The sequence below is a fragment of the Pteropus alecto genome, unplaced genomic scaffold (genome assembly GCF_000325575.1).
Source record: "Pteropus alecto unplaced genomic scaffold, ASM32557v1 scaffold5, whole genome shotgun sequence".
NCBI lineage: Eukaryota > Metazoa > Chordata > Mammalia > Chiroptera > Pteropodidae > Pteropus > Pteropus alecto.
Window position 1 is genome coordinate 18,245,187 of NW_006441953.1, and position 23,086 is coordinate 18,268,272.

Sequence of the window (23,086 nt, forward strand, 5' to 3'; positions counted from 1 at the left end):
GGAAAGAGGGAGGGAGGGAGAGCGAGAAGGCCTGGCAGACCGTCTCAACAGGCTTAATTTCTACCCTTTGCCGGGGCAGAGTTTTTATAAAGCACGATTTAATGATCATCTGCAACAGAATCATTTGGGTTCTTTTCTAAAAATGCAGGTTCCTGGCCCTCAACCTACTGAAATGCACTGTCAAGAATGGGGCCTGGGGTTCAGTGTCTTAACAGGTTCCCAAAAGTCGAGAACAGCCCTGGGACAAGTGGCCCACAGAGGTCATCCTGCAGATGGGGGATGGAGAGGGCTGCCTTTTGCAGAGAAAAGCCTCTTTAATGCTTATGCCAAGACCTGTCCTGGACATCTGCAACTTTGAAGAAAGAGCTCTGCCTTTCTGCCTAGTAAAGGGTAAGTGTGCCACCTGGGCCTGCTGGGATGCTCACAGATTTGAGGCTTTCTCTGTGAACACACTTGGAGATCTCTGGACCTTGGCAGAGGGGAAATTGAAGAGAGGCTGAGATCTGAGAGGAAGGAGCTGGCTGAGCACCAGGGAGTTAGGCCAAGGAGAAAGCCAGACAGGAAGGAATTCTAGGTGACCACATGTGGCCAACAGAATGAGTTAAGATTTAAGTTTTCCTTCTTGTGTTGTCCACTCTATGACATTTTCAAGTTTTTAGATAAGCCTGTGACTTTAAAGGGCTCAATCCTGGTGCTTTGGGGGTATGAAGGAAAGAGTCAAGTGGCACTAAATGAGTCAAGTGGCACTAAATGCCCATAGCGCCTCATCATTAAGGAACAGGAGACAGAAGGTACAATTTGGAGTGAAAGGTGAAGTCAGAACCAGAAGGTGCAGGTACTTCTGGAGACCCTCAGAGGTTAACAGGGTGAAGCAAAACAGAATTCTCGTTAACTTACCCAGAGGGTGCATTTTTGAGGAAATGTCTGGAGATTCTAGTGACATTCCGTATTCACACACTCACACAGAGAAACCCCTCAGATCTTTCCCTCCCTCTCCAGGTGGATCCTAGGAAAGTGGTACTGAAAAACAAAGTTGGCCAGCAAAGACTCATTCCTGCCTTGGGCTAGGACCTTGCACTGTTTGGCAAAGGTCAGGCCAGGAGAAGGCGGAGGGCCCCAGAAGCTCAACCTGTAGGGTGTCTGGGCTTGAGGACTTTAACCCATTGGAAAAACTTTATCACACAACCTGCTTGCCTCCTGGCATCTTTTATAGCCATCTCGTTGCTGCAGGTTTTAGCTTAGCTCATGAAGAAGTTTGAACTCCACTGTCCTAAGAGACAGTCTCATTCAGCTCTGGATGAGCAGAGACAAATCCAGGAAGTAGAGTTGCCTACAAAGTCATTGGGAGAGGACGGGATGCACTCCGGTTCCCGGCCGACCCCGTTCCCAGCTCCCCCTCTCTGTACTCTCCCCACATTTTTTTGACTCCGACTCTGGAACTTTTCTTTTCGTCGTTGTTGCTGTTTATCTTTTCTGATCATAAAATTTATGCTTATGCTAAATTGAAAGTTTCGAGAGATTTTTAAAAAGCTATACCGATGTAAGAAAGTTTCGAGAGATTTTTAAAAAGCTATACCAATGTAAGAAACGTCCGCATCTGTAGAGAATTTTCGTAAGAGTTTATTTGAGCCCCACTGATGACACATGCAAAGGAGCGAGAGCTCAAATGCTCCAGAGAATAACAGTTCTGCAGCTTCTTTTATGCATTTGAAATTTAGGAGGGGACAGAAGGAGGATTGGGGGAAGCAAGGCAGGGAGTGGATTACCGGATGGTTAATAAGCATATGTGCTCTCTTGAGGGTTGATACGCCTTAGAGGGGTATTACTTCTGGTGTTTAAAGATGTCTGAACCTAGGTGCACAAGAATGGACAGGACTGATCGTTTTATAAACTATATAAATGTCTAACCAATGTACTATGTACTTGAAACTAATAATAATAATTTTAAAAATGGACAGGGCTGGCTTAAAACATTTCACTAAAGACATCATAGGCCTGGGGTATGACTAACCACCATGACCTGTCCAGTAGGAATTGATGATCAGATCATCTTGTGAGGTTACTTCCCATAGAACTCCTTATTTCAACCACAGTTGCTTGTTGTCTATGCATTTTTTTGATTTAGTAAAGATTATATTGTATATATATTATACATAATTTTGACTTTTTTTCCCCCACATTTCTACTATGTTTATTCCTGAGTAGCTAATAGCATTCTTGCTATTGTGAATTCTATTTCTTTGCATTTTATTTAGTAATGGCTAAAGCTGCCAGAACAATGGTAAAAAAAACTGATGGTAACCTGAATCTTGGTTTTATTCCTGACTTTTACGGGAATGCTTTTGGTGTTTTGCTTTTAAGGATGATGTTGATTCTTATCGATATCAGTTAGTTATTGGACGTTGAGATAGAAGTTCTTTATCATGAAAAGGAAGACTGTTATTGAAAAGGCAAAGGGATTAAGAAGTACAAATTGGAGGTTACAAAGCAGTCATGGGGAAGTGAAGTGCAGCACAGGGAATATAGTCAATAATAATGTAATAACTATGTACAATGTTACACGGGTAACAGGAATATCACTTTGTAAGCTATGTAAATGTCTAAGCACTGTGCTGTGCACCTGAAACTAATGTAACATTGAATGTCAACTATAATTGAAAAATTAAAAATACTAATGAAAAAAGAAAGTCTGTTTTTTAAAATCAAAGTGTACTCTTTAAAAATAAAGCAAAAACAAGTATTGGATTTTATCAATTTTTTTTTTTTTTCAAAAAAAACCTATCAAGAAGACAGATACTGATTTAAATTTTGAGTAGGTTTTGTTTATATCAAACCATCCTTACATTTCTGACGTAACAGTGTTTTATATGTTGCTAGGCTTATTTGCTGGAATTTTGTTTAAAGTTTTTGTTTCTGTTTATATAGGTGAACATCATCTGTACTTCTTAAATTTGTGTCTGAATAGCTTTATAAACTGAATTGTGACACAATCCATAGTTTCCTCTGTCCCTTGTCTTGGAACGATTTCTTTATCAATGGGAATTATCTATTCCTCCAAGGTATTTTTAAAATAACTGTTCTCTTATAATCTCAGTCCAGCATTTCACAGAGTCAATCAAATTTGCTTTCATTTTTATTGCTTTGCTTATTGCTTTGATTAGGTTATCTATTTCTTGATTCCAGTTTGATAATTTACATTTTACTCAAGAATTATACCCTTCGTAAAGATTTTTCAAATCTATTATAGCACTGGGTTGAACCCAGAATTTTAAAGTTTCTGAATCTGTAATTTTATCCACTACTCAGTATGTCTAGAGATTTAAAACTCAGGGTCTATGGTCCAGGGGACCTGGGTTCAAATCCCCGATTTACTACAACCTGCCCTTGGACAGTAGGGGTTTGAACTGCACAAATTTTTTTAAATAAATACAGTTGGACCTTCGTATTGGCTGCTTTGACGTCTGTGGATTCAACCTACCATGGATCAAAAACGGTATTTTTGTATTCCCAATTATGGACTGAAAATATTGTTTCTGAGACCCGTAGTTAGTTGAATCTGCTGATTCGAAGAGCTGACTATAGTTAAGTTTCTGAGAAGTCAAAAGTTATACTCAGATTTTCGACTGCTTGGGGGTCGGTGCCCTTGACCCTGTGTTGTTCAAGGTCAACTATACTTCTGTGATGAGCATAGATAAGTCCCTTCAACTTCTCTGAGCTTGGCTCCTGAAATGTAGAAAATAAAAAATAGGGCAATGGGGAGGGATAGAGCAAATGACAGTGTCAACTCTTTTAAGTCTCTAGAACTATTGAATTTTTACCCTTGACAAAAATCATGTAAAAACCTTTTTAAAACAATGGGACTAGAAAGTGAATCTTTCATGAGAGGACAGCACAAGTTTGTTTCCCAAAATGCTAAGAGTTCTTTGTGTTTTGTCCTTGGGCTGTTTCGTAATCCGGTCCTCAGACTGACCCACAGATCCATTTGGAAACGAGTCACATGACTTGTCCAGTTCATCCTAATAATGACTCCAAGGCCGGTTCTGGCCTCTGAGGCTTACGTTGTACTTGACTTTGGTGTTTTACTTTGGAAATACTCAGAGAAAGAAAAATGCAAACAAGCATGGGGAGTGTATCTTATGTAACTGCCATGCATGTTAGTCTCCTATAATTTAAGACATGGCTATACGTTAAGCATTTAGTAAACCAATCTTGGGCTAAATGTTTGCATGCATAACCTTGTTTTAATAATCAGAGGAAGCCATGTGTTACTGTCCCATATTCCAGAGGAGGAAAGGAACATTGAGAAAGATGGCATGGGGTGGCAGGCAGGGCCAGTTTCTTGGGTGTGCAGTCAGTCACACAGGACCCCACACTCAGAAGGGTCTTATCTTTGACTAAAATGCTCTACTGTCAGGGCCCTGAAATTCTTACTAGTTTTATCTTTTAACTTGTATTCTGCAAGTGAAGTTCATAAGACAATGGAGCATGCACGTGAGCAGAAGAGAATGGGCAATATGCGCCCACAGTTCCTTGTTACTCTATCCACACACAACTTATAATGCCCCAGGAATACAGAATCCCTGTAGACTCATGTGCATAGAAGTGCAGCAAGACTCAAAGCCAAGTACAAGGTGATTGTCATGTCTGCAACTGAGTAAGCTGGGGCACTGACAGCCCCCCGAAAGGCCACGCTTTCCATTCAAACTAGAACTTTGAAACAAAAGAAACTAAGGAACTTTATTATACCCTGCCTCATTTTTACTTCTTTACTGATCAGTAAGAGAAAGTATTGGTACAATGCGCACACAACAAAAAATGAAATAAAAACAATTTAGTTTTGTGCAGTGTTCCTGCTGTTCTAGCAGGAAATACATATATAAGCTACAAAATATGACCGGTATAATTTCAGCCATTCCACATTTAAAACTGACATTACACAATGTGAACAGTAAAATCCATGCTAATAATTTAAATTTCACTTAAGATAGTATTACAATGTTCCCCAACTCACAATGGTATGACTTAACGATTTTTTGACTTTATGATAGTGCCAAAATGATATGCCTTCAGTAGAAACCATACTTTGAAGGCTGAGTTTTAATATTTTTTATGGGCCAGCAAAATGCTGGGTCCTGGGCAATGTCAGCGAGCCACAGCTCCCAGTCAGCCACCCAATTTCAAGGGTAAACAACCGACACCCTACAGTGCACTATGTTGCCAGTGTTATTTGGAAATTGCCTTTGGCATGCTTAAAGTAGGCTAGGCTATGATGTTCAGTAGGTTATTAAATGCATTTTTGACCTAATATTTTCAATTTGACTTAATATTTTCAATTTATAATTGACTTTATAGGGACATAACCTTGTAAGTCGAAGAGCATCTGCAAATAGCAAAATTTTAAGATGAGAGAGAGATCACGGAAGAAAGGAAAGCTTTATATTGTTAATACCTCTAATGGCCTTTCCCCCTGCTTTTGGAACAAGGGGCCTCACAAATTATGTCACTGGCCCTGGTCATGAATAATGACATTAAGTAAGGGAAATGGCCTAACATTATTAGCTAATAGACCCAGGAGGTCCTTATTTCCATATAATAGAAAGCGACACACTCCTTTTGGGTTTGATTATCTTTATTTTCCCCTTCCCACAACCAGTAAAAAAATACAATCAACACAGGTACAAGGATCCAATTTTTAAAAATCAGAGTGCAAAGAGGGCCACAGCCCCGCCCAGGTTTAGCTTACAATATTTAGAGTGAGGCATGGGCGTGGCTAACAGGCACTTTGAAAAGGTAGATTATCAAAAAAATACAAAAGTGGTCTTTCCATCTGATAGAACCCAGCCTCATTTCCAAATGAGAGCCCTACAAAACACATTGCACTACTATTTACTATATAAGTTATGAAAAATGCTGTACAGGTGCGTGGCTATAAATATGGCGTATAAATGGCTGTTATGGAATCGGTATCTACACGGAGGAAAGGTCAGGGGCGGGCTCAGTTTGGTGCCCTGACCTGTTAAGGGTAAGTTAGGATGGGAAAGGGCAGGGTCAGGGAGTAAGGTGCCACCAACCCCTCCTTCCCCAGACTAGGTCGAAGCTCACTCTCTCCAGGGAGGATTGAGTTGTTGGGGGCGAGGAGCAGTGGAGGGAGGGGGCGTAAATACAACAGGGGGCTCTAGAAGGCATCTGGAACAAGAAGGACCATACCCCTTGGATGTACAGACGCACAAGAACCCTACTGCTACCTGATGATCACAGTTCTGTGGGAGACCAGCCAGCCTCCAGTTTCCACCCTCAGAGAAAAGTCTGGAGCTTTGCAGGCACGGAGAGAAGGCAAGAAATTAAAGTTCATCTATATGGGAATATGGCAGAATGTTTGGAAGAGTTTCAAAACTCCAAAGCACATCTGGCTTAGATGGATGGATAAGTGGTTGGATGGAAGCTTACCAAAATCTGACCCAGTCATCTTGCACACAGAGCAAGGAGACAGAAGTGTAAAACTGTCCCGTGCTCAGGTGCTTCCTGGGACTCAAGAGAACCTGAGTCCAAGAGTAGCACTAGGCTTTAGCTACAGTCAATTTGGCTTCCAAAATAGCCAAATTAAGAACCCCAGGCCGTTTTAGCGCATAAACCATCCCCACCCCGCCCTCCACCCCTCCTCCCCCCCAATGCTCTCCACTGCCTCGCTCTCATCCTCCACCTGCCCAGCTCGGGAACAGGCCACTGTCCTCTCAGGAAGATAGAGCGACAGGTGAGCTAACGTGCATCCTGATCTCTCTGTAGCTTTAATGTGGCTCCCATCCCAGAAACTCAAGGACACAGCAGGTGAAATGGACTAGCCACACATGCCCAGATGAGGAAAGCCTGACAGGGGGCTTGAGGAGCACTGGGAAGAGAAAGGCCCATGCCTGTGGTCTCCTTTGGGTCTCCAGACGATTACATTATTTCCCCGGAACCGGGCTGTTCTGGGGCAAGGACACGGGAGCAGCTGCCTTTGGTTGAAGCCAGTCTTCAGTAAAGGAGAGATGTCCGAGTTTTGTCAGTTAGAAAAGCATGTGTGTACGCCTTTAAGAAACTCCCATAAATTACTCCTTTGGGACTTCAGAGGATGGTTACATATGAAAATAAGTCCTATTGACCAACCCAGTGTGTGCAGGGGTGGGCGGGTGTGCTCATCTCTCTAGTTGAGTTTCATTGTCTAATTCTCTTTTCAGTATCATTCTGCACCCTCGTGGGAGTGGAAGACCCAGGGAGAAGCGGTGGGTATAAAACTACAGTGCAGGTTGACGCACTGTGCAAAGGGGAATGAGAGTCAGAACTGACGACGGTGACATTTCTCAGTGAGATGGAGAAAGACGCGCAGAACCAGGAGGGCGCAGGAGCATGTGAGATGCGGGCCCCTTGGCCGGTCACCGGGCGGCCCCTACAAGGCCGTGCTGCTAGAGGTGGTGCTTGTGTCCAGGGCATCCACTGGGGACTTGGGGGCCCCATCCTGGGCCTCTCTGACTATGGCGATGTCATTATTAAAGGCCTCGGGGGCCTTGATGTGGGCGTCCTGCACCTCCTCCAGTTCCCGGCAGCACTTGCTACAGCGGCAGCACGGGCAGCACAGCAGGCAGCAGACGCGGCAGCAGAGACGGCAGCAGACGCGGCAGCAGCAGCAGCAGCGTCTCTCGCAGTAGCTGGACCACAGGGAGACCATGCGGTCCCAGGGCTTCAGCGAGCGCATGCACAAGGGCAGGAAGTTCCAAGTCTGGAGCTTCTTGGGCAGGATGCCTGGGCAGCGGGACTGCAGGAGCTTGAGGACCAACACCAGAAGGAGCACTAAAACGATGGGCACCCCCACACCCACCAGCACTGGCCACCCAGCCAACGAGAGGCCAAACACTGTCAGTGGGAGTACGAGGAAGAGGTGGACCAGGTAGAAGATGGCAAACCAGCGGTACTTAGCTGAGATGTTACCCAGCCCCTTGGCCAGGCGGATGGGCAGGCGAGTGAACGGGATTGGGTACCACAGTAAGATGCCTGTGATGTTGAAGAAAAAGTGGCACAGGGCAATCTGAAACAAGATGTTGGACAGGTGAATATAAGTGTAAAATACACACTGGATTTCAAAGACTTAGTTCAAAAGAGAATGTAAAATACCCACTGATTTTTTTTATATCAATTACGTGTTGAAATGATAATGAGTTAAATTCATTATTAAAATCGATTTTCCTTGTTCCATTCTACTTTTTAAAAATTGTGGATACTAAAAAGCTTCGAATTACGTGGGTGACAACTCATTTATATTCTATGCCCACATGTATTTCTATTGGACGGCATGGCTTTATAATTAGATCTTTGTAATAACCCGAATGAGATAGGGATTATGGTTCCTATTTTTCAGATGAAAGAATTGATGCTCGAATGTTAGGTGACCTGTCTAAGGTCACTTAGTGTGTACATGGTGAGACAAGGATTCAAATGGCAAAGGTCTTCTCGCCCAAGGTCACATAGTTGATCCAGGAAGGAAAGGTGGCCCTGATTCTTCTTACTGCCAAGCCAAGGCCACAGGTGACCTCCCAATGTCCAGGAAGAGTTCCCCAAGAAAGGGGCAGAGATGCAAGCGTGGTGGTCTCTGCTTTCTGAATTCTCTTTCCACTTCTATTAATTGGCCACCCCACCTTTGTTTCAGTAACGGCCGGTGCTGGGAGTCTCACTACCTCTCTGAGGAGGAGATGGCTTTGCTGTTAAGCCTCCCTGTTGCTTCTCCACATCACAGTTTTGGAGGTAACAGAGAAAAGCCTGGCTCTTGTTAGAAGCCATCTGCTTGCAAGACCAGGGATGGGGGTGTATCCCCCCACCCCCACAGAGCCCCTGCCCCATGCAATATTTCCTGACCTGGAGTGAGCTCCTCAGAGTGTTGCCAGGACTGGCCAAAGCGGCCATAATGGCGGTGGTGGTGGTGCCAATGTTGGCACCCAGCGTGAGTGGATACGCCCTCTCGATGCTTATCACACCGACGCCTGCAGGGAAATACAAGTCTATTAACATCAGCCCCAGGGGGAAGACGGGAGATGGTAATGGTGGCCAGAGGAAGAAGCCAGGGAGAAACTCACCGATCAGTGGGGTCATCGTAGACGTGAACACTGAGCTGCTTTGCACGATGAAAGTCATGACTGCCCCCACGAGGATGGCCAGGTAGCCAGTCAGCCAGGCAAAAGGAAAAGGGAAATCTGGGAGACAGAAAAGATTTGTCACAATCCTTCCAGGAAGGCTCGGGTTGTAGGCCCAGCTGGGACCTCCATAAAAGTTGGGGTGGGGCATGAGCTAGTTTAATGCCCCATACCATAGTCTAAAATAGCAAATTAAAAAAATCCTTTCCCTCAGCATATTCAGATGGCGAAACCAAGGATGTGGGTATGTTATGAAGACAAAAACACATTCACTGGAGGTCAGAGGTTACAAATGCTGAGCCCACATGTTACGGACTGAATGTTTGTGTCCCCTCCACCAAATTCAGGTTGAAACCCTTCCCCCGCAGTGTGATTGTATTAAGCGTGGCCTTTAGGAGGTAATTAGGTCATGAGGGTGGAGTCCTCGTGAGTGGATTAGTGCCCTTATAGAAGGGAGAGCCCGCTTCCTCTCCATTGTTTCCCCCATGTGAGGACACAGTGGACGTGGCCATCTGTAGATCAGGAAGTGTGTCCTCACCAGAACCTGACCCCGCTGGCACCCTGATCTTAGACCTCCACAGCCTCTAGGACTGTGAGAAATAAATTTTCATTGTTTAAGCCCCTCTGTCTATGGTAATTTGTTATAGCAGCTGAATTGACTAAGACGCCACCCAAATCACCATATTCCTCCTGCAAAGCTCTGAGCACTTGGTCCTCTGTGCTTCCTCCTGCCCTAGTGTCCCAGCACTGCATACCCTCCAAGTGTTTCTACCTAAGAAAAGGAGCATCAAGGAAATGCAGCAGCTTTGAAAGCCTAGCGACAAAGACATCGGCACCTTCGGCACAGGATCAGCCCTGCATGCCCAGCAGGTACCCAAAGTCACTCAGCTCACCCTCACGACAACCTTATGACAACCCTGGGAGGTATTCTTAGCCCCGTTTCACTTAGGTTTCACAGGGTGGTCGTGTCCTTGGCTTGGCACGCTCTCATTGGCCAGACGACACTTGTAGTCTGCTTCGAAATGCTGATGTTTGCACAGAACCACATTTTCTTCCCAAGAGTTGAAGGGAAGTGGGTACCAGAGTGGGCATATGTTAGACTTTTCCTAAGGAAGCCTGGGCACATAGGAGACCTCCCAGGAAAGAAGGCCTCTTTCATAGCTCTCTGGCTTCTTCTCAGGACCTTGCAAACGCGCAACGGAAGCTCATGCTTGCTCCCTGTGCCCCACCCAAGACCAAAGAAGGTTTCAGTGTCTAAACTTCCATAGCTTTCCGTATATAAGAGGAAAACTCCAGCAGAAGCCATTGTTAGGTAAGGATCTAAAGGAGCCTTCTGAGGTGGTGACAGTGATGCCAACCCCTAGAAAGCCCAGATCGGGGGACAAAGCACCTACCGGTGTTGATGGTCTTCTTGATGACAGCAGCTACTTGTCCCTCGAGCACAGAGCCCAGGATCTTGACGATCAGGATCAGACAGCCACAGAGCACAAACAGGGAGGTTACCAGCAGGATGATGCCGACGAAAAGATCCGGGAGGGTAGAATTCACAAAGATGTGCTGGCCTGAGGAGACCGTGGAAAGTCCTCGTTAGGGGGTTATGGAGTCCCCCAGGGCCACAGATTCTTGTTTCTTCCCCAGTTTATTCCTTCCGTCTCATAGTGACAGGATCTTGGTTGTCGGCCATCAGCACCGCAGACAGTGTGTCCCAGTGGCTGGTGCTGTGTTTACTCACATTTGGCAATGTTCTCCTGGTAGGTCACGTTCTTGATGGTCCAGGTGTGGAAACCATCTGTCCAGCAGGAGGAAGGGGAAGTGCAGTTCTCAGTCGAGGGGACGGTCACATTCACCTGAGTCTGGGTGGCAAACATGAGAAATGGTGTGCATCATCCCTAACACTCATTTTGGATGGGGGTTAGAGGGAGACACACATCGATGTGTGTATTTGTAAGTGGACACACCGTTTCCAGGGGTCCATCCATAAATGGGAACAGAGGTGGCCACAGAGACAAGCTAAAGGATGTGAAAATAGTGACAAGCCAGGAATAGTGTATGTGTGGTGTGGAATGGGGCACAAGGCAGTCTATTCTACTTATTGTAGTCTGTCTGTCCGTCCAGAATTCAAGGACTTGTTTCCCAAAGGATTCTCACCAGCCAGTTTTAATTTTTCAGACATCCCCAATGTTTCTTCTCCTTAACCTTGTATCCGCCCACTTTGAAGGAAGGGATTTGCTTAAAGTACAGATGCAAGAGTTCACTTGCCCAGCTATGTTCTTAGAAACTTACCACGTTGGTTAGAGTTTTGCACCAAATCTTGATTAGACTCTTGTTTTGGGCTGTTGGATCATTCATTGCAATTTGGTTGATAACTTTGTTATCTAGCTGAGGAAGGCAATACACAGCAGGGAGTCAGCACGATCTCAGAACAGGTGTAAGAAGAACACACAGGGGCTGCTATACAGAGGGGCTCGGAGGATGGGAACAGACTGAGCCCCTGCAGAAGTGAGGGGCACTCACTCTATCTGCACTCCCAGGGGGAAGACCAGCAAGTACTTGATAAATTGTAGTAACAGTGGACTGGTATCTAGAATGCATGTAGATAATCACTAGATGACTGAATGACAGAAAACCAGAAAGTACAATGAAGAAGCAAGGTCCAAGCTGGCCCTTTCTCCCCCCAACAACATCCACAAAGCCTTCTTCCATTTTAATAATATGGACAGACCCTAGTGAGCAGAGGGGTGAGGTGGAAGGGAAGGGCAGTAACCTTCCCCTTTGGCTAGAAGTAGAATAATACCTTATCAGCAAGACCACTGGCACCGAGGTCAGTAGTTGGGACAAAGTGTCCCCGAGTGTCCAATAGACATTCCTTGAGTCTTGAGAAGCACTCACCACCCTCCACTCCCATTGCAATAAAGATGACACACATGTTGAAGTCAAGGAAACAAAAAAGGCCAATTACTGGACCAAGTGTCCCTGGTTCTGTTCTCCTTTGTCTTTTGTAGGGGCAGCCAAACGGCAGTGTTTATAGACCCCTGTCCTTCCTCAGCTGCGTGGGAGGAGGGGGAGAGGGAGGAGGAGGGAGTGAGCCCCATTCTCTCACAAGGAAGCCAGGTTACCTGGATAATTTGCTTTGTGACAGGATCCGTGATGACTTTCAGAAATGCCGGGGCATCTTCTCCGCTCTTGAAATGGAAGGACTCCAGTATCAGGTTGGTCAGGACCTCCAGGTAACCAGTGGCAGCTTCCACGGGCAGGAGCACCAGCACGGAGAGCCAGTTGAAGAAGTCATGGACGGTGGCCCCCGCGAAAGCCCTACAGAAGGAAACCCCACCATGCCATCAGCCCCATGAGTCAATGAGTGAGTGGGCACCAGTCTAGACAGGCCATTACTTGCGTTGTCTGCCAGGTGTCAGCTATCTGTGTACACAGAGGTGCACAATCTGATTTTCATTCTCACAGCAATCCCAAAAGTGGGTGTTATTACTATTTCCATTTGACGGAGGAGGAAACGGGGCTGGCATAGGGAACGCGACGGCTACTACATGGGCACTGCCCTGGACCTTTGTCTTCTACTGCTAGGCAGGGCCTTTCGCATCGGATCAGACAGCAGTTTTCTCCACGGGGATAAAGGGAGCTAGACGTGTTACAGCAGCAACACCACTTGTGAACCATGCTCAGCATCAACACCACTTGTGAACCATGCATATTGATGACGACCTTCCTGGGAGGTTGGGGACCAGCACGAGGGTAAACGCCAAAGCCCTCCATATCCAAGTGAATTCTTAAATTTTTTTTTTTAAGATCTTGAGACTCTGATGTAGCATTTGAACAGTCTCTACAGGAAATAAGGCTAATATATAGCAAAATTTTCATTTATCTTGTCCTCGGTGAAAAAATCTTCCTTTAAGAAGGTGACTTAAGACATTTTCATAAGCTGCTGATATAAAGTGAGAAATATTTCTTAGTAGTTTGGCAAAATGCTTTCAGAGTCTTACAGGTTTTTGATACAGTAATTGTTCTAGGGATCTATCTAAGGACATAATCCAAACCACCAAGAAAGAAAATCCCCAAAGATGTTACTGAACACGATCTATTTTAAATATTCCAAACAGGGCATGGGCAAGGTCAGTGATATTCCTAGGTGCTGGCATCTTCATAGATTGCATGTTTCTATTTCCTAAGTCATCCAGAGGCAAAAATTCATGTAACAGTAAAAAGAACACAAAGTCTGAATAAGGAAGCCTTGAGTCCCAGCCAGGTTTCAGTGACGTCACTTCACCTCATACCTCGTTTCTACGTTGATAAAATGAGGCATAGAAAGGCCTAGTCTGCTTGTGAAGATCGGATTAGCGAACGCCATGGATAATGTGTATTGTTTTGACCCTCGGCACCTTTCTTCAGGGGCACAAGAAAGAGTGGGGACGTTGGCTGGCCCCACAGCCTGTTGAAGGCCATGTGCCTGAACCACACGGTACGCGCACCGTGTAGACAAGCTGACATTGCTCTTCCATTTTAATAAGCAAGAAAGTCTGTCACCTGTTAGAAGAGAGGCTAGGAAATGTGCTTAACTTCCACATGACATTTTGGAAAAAGGATTCCCCTTGTCTGGATCCAGCCTGCCCCATTTTCACATCTTACGCATCCGCAGTAGCTACATTTTGCCTTTTTCTGGCAAGTGAAGAACAAAGAAAAAGTGGCATGGGTTCAGCTGGCCGAAAATGGAAGCTTCAGGGTCTAATTAATTCTGACTAAGCAGGACAGTAAATCCTGACCCAGCTGGCCTTGTTTTAACTCTACCACGCTGTAGGTAGGCTCCCAGCCTGGGCCTGCATTGTGCCAGGCGCCTTGCTAAGCATTCACCTGTATGATTGTGTTTACTGCGTTAGGCAATACAGTGGTGTTCAGATCAGGGGGCTGCGTAGGATGTGATCCCTTCCCCCAGCTGCACTCCACCGTGGCCAACTCTAAGCGCTCCAGGATGACAAGCATGTTCTCATTGGATAAAGATTGTTAGGACAACCTGGCCCAAACCGATGAGCCTGACGGTGGCAAACGCTGGTTCTGAGCTTCCTACCTTCTGAACACATTCCGGTCTCCCGCCTGCATGAGTGCCACAAGAGTGTTGGTGATCGAGGTCCCAATGTTAGCTCCCATGATAATGGGGATGGCAGCTTTCACGGTCAGCACTGGAGTGTAGAAAACAGTACGTGAGCAAGTTAGCAAGTTTTGGAAGGCAGCTTGGTTGTGCTCCTGATGTGCCCCAAGGCAGGCTGAACTCATCGGTAACTTCCTACAATGGCAGCTCTTAACCTCTTTGGGTTCTGCAGTAAATCTGAGGAAAGCTACGGCAGTTCACCATAGAAAGGCACGGGGACCAAAAAAATTTTAGCGCAAAATTTCAGGGAATCCTTAGACCCTATGAAGCCCTTCTATGGGCCCTAGTTTCGAAGTGCCTTTCTGAATTCTTAGATGCAAGGCCACCTTAAAGGAGACCAGAAGATAGTGTTTAAGGACTTGTGCTATTTATTATGGCAAATTCCTGGCAGTATAATTTCTTTTTCTAACAAAATTCATTTATTGCCACAATGTGTTGACACTTGAAAGTATTTTAAAGTAATACCTTTTCCTAATTTGGCCCAGAAAAGGCTCTAGTTAACTGTGGCTAAAATGCTGGCTTGGGCTGAAAATTCACCTGTTCAAACTGGTGAATTTATGGAGACTGTCTTAACTAAGCCAGAGCAAATATCAGGCAGGTTTGAGTTTGGAATGCCAGCTCCCCAAGCTCAGCTGTACCAAAGCTAATGTGTGATGTGATTAGATGCCTTTATTCTTGCCACTGAGAGCAGTGATGGAAATGTCCTGTATCTGTGCTGCCCAATAGGGCAGCCACTAGCCACCTATGACCATGGACCCCTTGAAATATAGCTAGCTCAACTGAGCAACTGGATTTTATATTTTAAACTAAAATCAAGATTAAATAAAATTAAATAGCCACATATGCTAGTGGCAGCTGGACTGGACAGTACAGTTCTACATAATTCAGAGTCTTTAAGCATCGGGGCTTATTTTCAGAGTCAGCTATGAAAATGGAAAGAGGAGGCCGTCTGTGACCCGGAGTGGAACACGTCATAGTTGGACAACACAGGAGAATAACGGTGACAGTCCTGGCCATGTTTGCAGTAATTCCCAGGCTCCCCAGCTGCAAAGGGAAGGAACATCTGGGCTTGTGGGTGCCTGGACTCACGTGAGGAGGCCACCATGCTGACGACAATGGATGTGGAGGTGCTAGAGCTCTGCACCATGACGGTCACCAGCACTCCAATCATCAGCCCTGCCACGGGGTTGGACATAATAGAGTTGTTGCTGAAGAACTGCCCGGCCACTTTTCCTGGATAAAAGAAACATGGTCACGTCACAGGTTAGGTGGGCACACAGAGTGCTCAAGTCTCCAGCCAGGGCCAATGCTGGCTGTGGGTTGGAGAGCCCGGCCTCCAGCCTTGCTGGCACCTATGGCACCTTGCTTCCTTGTGCATCTTCTCAGCACTGCCCTGATGCTTGGAGACATGCCCCGCCCCACTCCCCAGAGCCTCATTCATTTTGTCCCTTAACTGTGCACCCCGCTTCAACCACTCCATCCGCAAGCCCTCCTCCAGCCTTTTCTGATCATGAACCTGGCCTCAACTGTGTGCTTAGCCCAGTGGGTGCCAGTGAATCTCCTGACGTCCTAGTTCCTATCTGGGATGTATTCCCGATTCCTAGGATTTATCTTCCAGGAGTGGATCTTCTCAATTCACCCTCCACCTCTGCCCTGAATTTTCAGCCCCAGCCTCAGCCTGTCATTGAATGCTGGGGTTGTCATTTTTGAGAGTATACCTCTGAGACCATCTATCCATTCCCTGCTCCATTTTATAGAGATGACTGAGGTCCAGAGAGTGACCTGTCTGACATACTCAGAGAGCAAAGCCTCTTGCTGATTCTGCCTTGGACCAGAGGAACCAGAAGTGGCATCCAGAGAGTCAGTACGCCCCTCATGCTCTCCCACAAGTGCTCCCCTCCCAAATTCTCCCAGGTCACAAAGATGAGCTCACAAGAGAGGCACCAATGGGTGTAAAAATCCAGTCCTCTGTATCACACGGACCTGAGTTTGAATCTCACTATGCCAATCACAGGCTGTGAACCTCAGGCCCAATCTGAGCCCAGCTCCTCTCTATAAATGGGAAGGGCTTTAAAAGGACAATGTCACTAAAAATGCCTGTACCCAGGAGGCACTCGAAGTGTTAGCGATCAGTGTTGTCACCCATTTTGGGTACAAAGGAGACCGAGCACATGGTGATTTCACTTCTGGATCCTCCTCGCTCTGCGCAGCTATACTCAGTCCGCTAGGGAGATGTTTAGACATTTCCTGCTCTGGATGCAGATTCCCCCAGGCTGGGGACCCTGGTTCTCCAGCAAAGGCCCAGCTTTGATTTCTACAGTTCCTCTGGCCTAAGGGAATATTCTTATCCAACACTCCCCTTTGATGGAGAGGTCCAAAGAAAAGTGGGATCTCTTAGATAAATGTCCAGGCTTTGTGGACAAAAGAGAGGCTGAAAGCTTGGAACTGGCTCCAACCCTGGCCTGAGCCACCTCAGCCAGTCACAGCCCTTTTACAGGCCCTCAGTTCTTTCCTCTGTAAAAGGGGGCACATGACTTCCCATGATCTGAGTGGCTTCCAGTCCTAAAATGCAGCTGAAGAGGGCTTGCTGAGTTGTGAAGGTGAAGGTCTGGACCCAATGAGAACAGCCCCTGCCTCCTGACCTTTGACCCTTTCATTCATACCTCCAACCAGCTGGAAGGCGCTGCTGAGAATGTCCAAGGAGCATACGAACAAGTAGAGGAATCCCAGAAGCAGAATGAATTTCCCAATCCCTTGGAAAACACACAGAAGCTTCCCTTTGGTGTCTCTCTCTGTGGGAGAGGGAAAGGAAGGGAGGCTTTTAGTGTCTGAAACACTGAGAAGTTCGGCAATGAGCTCAGAACTCCCCCACACCCTCCTTCCCAGCCAGAGAGCTGTAAGCAAGGCCCAGAGGTGGTAGGCAGCCATGGCTGCTGTTTCAAAGCAATTACCACAATAGTCCATTTAGTTGAAACCTGTGGCTTTGCATTTGGGAGGAGGGGTTCAGTGTGGTCTGGAGACAGGCAAACTAGGCTCCATGCTTAGCTGAGCCAGTGTCACTGAGTGAGGCAGTGAAGGGCACTTACCACCTGCTCAAGTGTGGGGTCAGAGATAATGGCTCTCCTAAGCACCTTGAGAACAGCACAGACTTATTTTCTAGAAAGTGCTGCAAGGTAGCAATCACAGCCTCCATTTAGAAAACCACTCGCTTTTAAAGTGGTTCTCACCTCCTCCCTCCCAGCTGTGTGATCTGCAGCCAGAACCTGGCCCTGGACAAATGCGGCATTTGCTTACACCCCGGTTATTCTGGCCATACAGTCTCTGTCCTCCGGAAGCCTTTTCTGATGCTCCTGTTTAGGTGAGGGGACCCCCCACCCCATACCCATCCAGCTCTCAGAGCAGGGGCCTTGTTTGTTTTCTGCTGTAGCCACAACCTTCACAGTACCCAGGACTGGCACACATTGGATTATAAAGACCAGCAGGAGTTGCGCTTGGTCGTAACTTCAGTGCTGGCACATTTGTTGAATGAAAAAAAAAAATCAAACCTTTCCCCAGTCACTCCATGCTTTGATTCTAAGCCTCCCAGAGTACTGGGTGACAACCCTAGCCAGGGTCTTCATTCAAAGGGCATCGGAACAATGAAAAGTTCTGCAGTCGTATGGTAAAGATGGTGAACTCAGTCCCTTCTGCCTGCTCCAGTTGGCCTCATTTTTACCTGACCACTTGATCCCCTTTTTCTTAAGCTCGGGTAGATCCCAGGGGTCTTCCACCTCTGTGGGCTCCGCCTTGGGCTCCTCTATCAGTGCCACGGTGGAGCGGGATGGCAGAAGTCCAATCTTGGTTACAGAGGTCTCGGTGTCATCTGCACAAACAAACAGTTCCTCATTCCAGGAGGAATGAGGAACCAAGCCTCCTGGGGTCCCCGCGCAAGGCTCGTCGGGGGCTAAATGAGCGGCACTTACTTTTGTCGGTCTCCTTTTCTTTCGTAGCCGTGGTTGACTGTTGACTAGTGGCCCCTTCGATGTATTTATCGGGGTTATGCTGGGCATTTTCCAGCTCAGGCCAAGGAGCCATGGTCTGTGGATGGGAAAACAGAGCTTAAAGAAGCAGACGCTGAAGGAGGTGCACTCAGTTGCCATGACAGGGAGAACCAGTAGTTGCAAAGATTTGGAGAGGTGGAGGGGAGAGTGGGAGACTGGTGTGCACCTTCTGAGCATAGGCGCTAAGCACCATATTACACGCCTGTGCAGGCCTCCGTCGACTACTCCCTGGCTGTCACTAAATCAAACCACCTCTGTCAGTGCTCTTCCAGCCTCGTCTCTCATCTACATATCAGTTGCACCACCATTGACTTCTCTAACTTCTGTCTCCCCCTCTGTCAGAAAGCGAATGCAAACTCATCCATCTTTATCAACTCATGGTATGCCAAGTCCTCACAATCCTCGAAGGGGCTCCCAGTAGTCTTAATATATATGCAGGTGTACATTCCATCTGCTCTCCCTACCACGGCCCCTTCGGTGAGTAGCATGACACACTGGACCTGGTTCAAATCGCAGAGGCGCCATTATCAATGGGTGTGTTCAGGCAAGTCCCTTTATGCCACGTATACAATGGAGATAATTCTTCATAGTTCGTAGGGTTATGAGATTAATGGTGATGCTTATGAAAGTGCCTCTCACCCAGCAGGCATCCAACAAAGAGTCGCAATGATTACTATGCCATGCTGCCTGGATTAATGGCCCTTTGTCAGAACCTAGTTCTGTACAGGCTTCGATAGAGACTTCCTCAGAAGTCGTTTTCTCTGCAAAGTCTCTCAGTGACGTGGAGAGGAAGTGTAGCTCTTGACACCAACTGAAAGTCCACCCCTTGCAGTCCTTGTCCTTTGACACACATTAAATGACACGGTCCAAAGGACAGACGCAAACGATGAGCAAACGGTTCGCAGAAGAGAAAGTTACCATAAAATAGGTACCAAATAAAGTTCAGCCTCATTAGGAACCAAAGATATGCAGATAAGTTTCAATTATTAAATTAGCAAATACATTTTATGCAGAACATGCCATGCTGGAGATGCAGTGAAATGAGCACGACAGGAAGCTGTGGGAAACAGCTGGCGCACATGCTCCATATATCTCCGACCCAGTTATTTCATTTCTAGGAACTGGAAACCTAGGAATATTTTTCACAGAAAATCAAAAATACCTGCCTTGCTCCGCTCACCTCTTTGGAAAGCATTTCCCAGAACCCGGGTCTGAGTCCTTCGCATTTCTTTAAACGGATCTCATTTTGCTTACCAGAATATAAGCACGACTACAAAAGAATGGGGTTTATGCTGTTTATGACCCACTGGGTTATCAGGCAGCCTTGACGAGTTTATTTCTGTACAGTACTTAGAACAGTTCAATGAATTGGTTAGTGTCACCCCTTAGCGGCTCTGAGGGGTTAGGGTTATTCCCATTTCATCGACGAGGAAACCGAAGTACCAGGGGTGAAGCCACTTGGCCCAAGGCTATTGGCACAATGAGAATTTCTGACTCCAGAATCTGTGCTTGCCTCTCCGTTACTACACGACCCGGGACACTCAAAGGAGTGAGTCATGCATTATTAGCATCAAAAGTGAGATGTATCTGATAAAGGCCCGGTACTAGGCAAAGGGAGAAGACGCTTCAATGTTCGGTGGAGGAAGCAAGTCAGTCTCCCCCTTACTGTATATAGAATCCAGGGAAGTGAGGGCTCCAGGATTTTGGTCTCTAGGCACCTCCTACCCCCGATATTTGTACAAAAGCGTCCGTCCAACTTGCATTTGAATCTATAGGCCTCCTATCTGCACCCCAAACCTTCCTCTCTACTGCTACAGAACTTTCCCGTTGGTGTGATACCTGCTGTCATCCTCCCGGAATCTCAAAGTCCTCTCCTACAGCACCACATTCAGCCAGCAGCAACAGGATCTGCCGATTGTATCTGGGAGCATCTTGGTTTTGGTCTCTGGTTCCTGGTGTCACCTCCCCAGGCTGGGCCTCGGCACCTCCTGCCTGGACCAATGAGGCAGGCTGTTTACCTGTTCTGGGCCCCAGCGTCTCTCCACTGGTTAATTCTGATGCGCAGCAGTGACCTCGTGGATGCCTCGCCTCTGCTCCTGCCCAGGAAGCACTCCCAGAGGCCAGTACTTCCTCTCCCTTTGTTTTGACAACTAACGGTATCTCCAGACATGGCCGAATGTCCCTTGGAGGTTGAGAACTAATGATCTAGAAGTTAGGAGACTGGAATTTAGATCCCAACTGTCTTGGGTTCAAGTCTCAGTTTTGCCATTTATCGTGTGACTTTGGGCTAGTTGCTTTGCCTCTCTGTCTCCCCAGATGTTGAATGAGGATAGCAATACCGATGAAGGGTTATTGCGATGGTTAAGTGTGTTATGTTTCAAGTTCTCAGAACAGTGCCCGACACATTATAAACTTTATGTGATTATCAGCTTCATACTAAAACAAGCATAGATATTATAGTATAGAATGCAAGGTTTATATAAATTAAACAGGACAGAAAGTTATTTGAGTTTGCAACAGGCTAGTCTAGGCTACTCACAGACCTCCAGAGGTTCATATACCTGGATCTCTGCTCTTAAAGAAATAATTTGAAATTGTTTCACCTTTCTCTTATAATCTTAATTCACCCTAGAATTATTCTGTCTCTTATGTACATTTATACTGCCTTCTCTACTAGAATTTAAGTTGTAGAGGGCAGGAACCATCTGTCATGCTTTTTTGGTACACAGTAGGCACTTTACATGTATGAATGGAGACGTCAACACAGAGGGTTTGCTGAAGGAATGCACTCGATCTGTGTTGATCAAGACTAGGAAACAAAATCAAGCCTGAATCTTACCGGTGGGTGGCTGACCCTTCTCACTATATCCAAGTTGGTTTGGCCGAGGTCTGATGGATAGAGCAAATCAAGAAACTGCAACTTGGATGTCACCTCCTGGCAGGGCCTGGCCTGTCACCTGTCCCATTCAGGTGACTCCAGCCTGGGCATCTGCTCAGGGGACTTTATTCCAGTGGTGTAATGGGAGAAAGAATGGACCTTTGGACCTGAGTGTACTGACACCTGTTTGGTCTGGGATGTCTTGTCCTTGTGGAGAGCACATTGGAGAAAGCAGTAAGGTGTAAGAAGGATGATTATTTGCCTATCATTTAAATTACGTTTTAGTGACTGAATTTCTCTGAATCATTTTCTGTCAAGGATTGAACACAAAGTGTCTAGTGAATACAGAAATACTTTTTCCTGGTCCAGCTTCCAAGTGGTTTATAATAGTACAAGCAACAGAATGGGCAGGTTCCCAATGGAGAGGGAGCGGAAAGGGATGTGAGGGTCTTGCATACATACTTACTGTGAGAGGCCTGAGCTGCTTCATTCACTGCGAGATCCTCATTTACTCCCCAAAAAGCCAAGGCGAATTTCTACTGAATGTCTCTACTCTTTCTTGGAAATCCTGTTTTCCCTAATCTGAGTTCAATCATTTGTTTTAAGGCCATTTCCTCTTTACAAACACTTCCCTGATGAAGTAATCATTTCCCCTCACACAGCACTTCATTTTTTGGTGCATTCATCTAACTCCAACATTTCTCTGGTGTTCACTGTACCTTGAGGTAAGGAAAGGAGGCACGATCCACACACCTAAGCACTGCCTAAGGTGTAGGCAGTGGAGAGAGCCACCTGACCCAGCCCAGAGCCCTCTGGACCTGCTGGCCACTCCCCTCCTGGCTCCCTCCACCCCCAAGAGCTGCTCCTCTCAGGACCTAGGAAGTGAGCAAACGGAGCGCCCCTGGCAGCCAACCACAGGCCCCATTCATTCAGCCTTCCAGGTCAGCGGCCATCAAAATCTCAGCTTTCTGAGCAGGCTGACCCTACAGATCTGGAGTAAAGGCAGGACCTGGGGCAAACTCCCCACAACCAGCCCTGAGCCTTGGCCCCCGGAGTTGCCACCTTTGCCAATATCATAGTGCCTGGCACACAGCTTAGGAGAGAACCACACCGTGGGTGAGGGCCAGCTCTGTGGAGTCCTACTGCTCCCTGTGTGTGACCCTGAGCCTCTCCAAGCAAGCCTGAGTTTCATCATCTCAATAATGGGCCACCATTTCCCTCATTGTCGTAAGACTAATAGATTCGTGAGTGTAGGTGAGGCCCTGAGCAGAGCACCTGGCAGAGTCAACACTCAGAACTCTGCAAAATGAATTGCCTCATGAACAATGAATGGCCTGAACTCTGATTTGCCCTGGACCATAAGCCCTTCATCTCAGTGCTCAGCACGGTGGACCCTCAGTAAATATCTGTGTCATAAGTGAACCCAAAGCATGTGAGATGAGAAAGAAGCTACCTTTTGTTTCATGTCAGAGGAGTGTCCTATGTAATCCGTGACCTCATTAAGTGTTATAATAAGGCACAGAGAAATAAGTCCCACCACTACCACTGGATGAGAAGTCAGGATTTGAATATAGGGACTGCTGGTTCCAAAGTTGGGGGTCTTTCCATAGACTTCACGGCCAGGGGCTAAGACACAGGGAGGAGAAAGCTTTGGGACCTCAAAACAGCAGGGCACCCAGGAGCCTCAGATCCCGGGCTCAGGGAGGGCACTGAGGGCTTCTGGGAGAGCTTGCCTCTCTGCAGGGGTCACTCCTGCCTCAGACGGTTGAGTGCACTCCTGCATTCGGATGGCCAGAAATGCCAGCCAAGAATGCTCTAATGACAGGCTGCTGCTGAGTTCCCACAAAGCCTCTGG

The 23,086-nt window shown here is 46.7% G+C and overlaps 1 protein-coding gene across 3 annotated transcripts in view; it reads right to left on the minus strand.

Annotated features, from left to right (window-relative positions):
• Positions 1-5,379: 5,379 nt before the first annotated feature.
• SLC34A2 (solute carrier family 34 member 2) overlaps positions 5,380-23,086 on the minus strand; it is a 44,810-nt gene continuing 27,103 nt past the window's right edge. For all 3 annotated transcript variants that reach the window (XM_015595002.2, XM_025051801.1, XM_006918952.3), the window contains 12 exons: positions 18,276-18,390; positions 18,029-18,175; positions 16,977-17,105; positions 15,403-15,546; positions 14,233-14,344; positions 12,275-12,470; positions 11,442-11,537; positions 10,891-11,011; positions 10,553-10,720; positions 9,102-9,218; positions 8,884-9,008; positions 5,380-8,059 (listed from right to left, as the gene is read on the minus strand). In XM_015595002.2, coding sequence (XP_015450488.1) covers positions 7,424-8,059; positions 8,884-9,008; positions 9,102-9,218; positions 10,553-10,720; positions 10,891-11,011; positions 11,442-11,537; positions 12,275-12,470; positions 14,233-14,344; positions 15,403-15,546; positions 16,977-17,105; positions 18,029-18,175; positions 18,276-18,390 — 2,106 coding nt within the window. In that variant the 3' untranslated portion in view covers positions 5,380-7,423. The remainder of the gene's footprint in view (positions 8,060-8,883; positions 9,009-9,101; positions 9,219-10,552; positions 10,721-10,890; positions 11,012-11,441; positions 11,538-12,274; positions 12,471-14,232; positions 14,345-15,402; positions 15,547-16,976; positions 17,106-18,028; positions 18,176-18,275; positions 18,391-23,086) is intronic.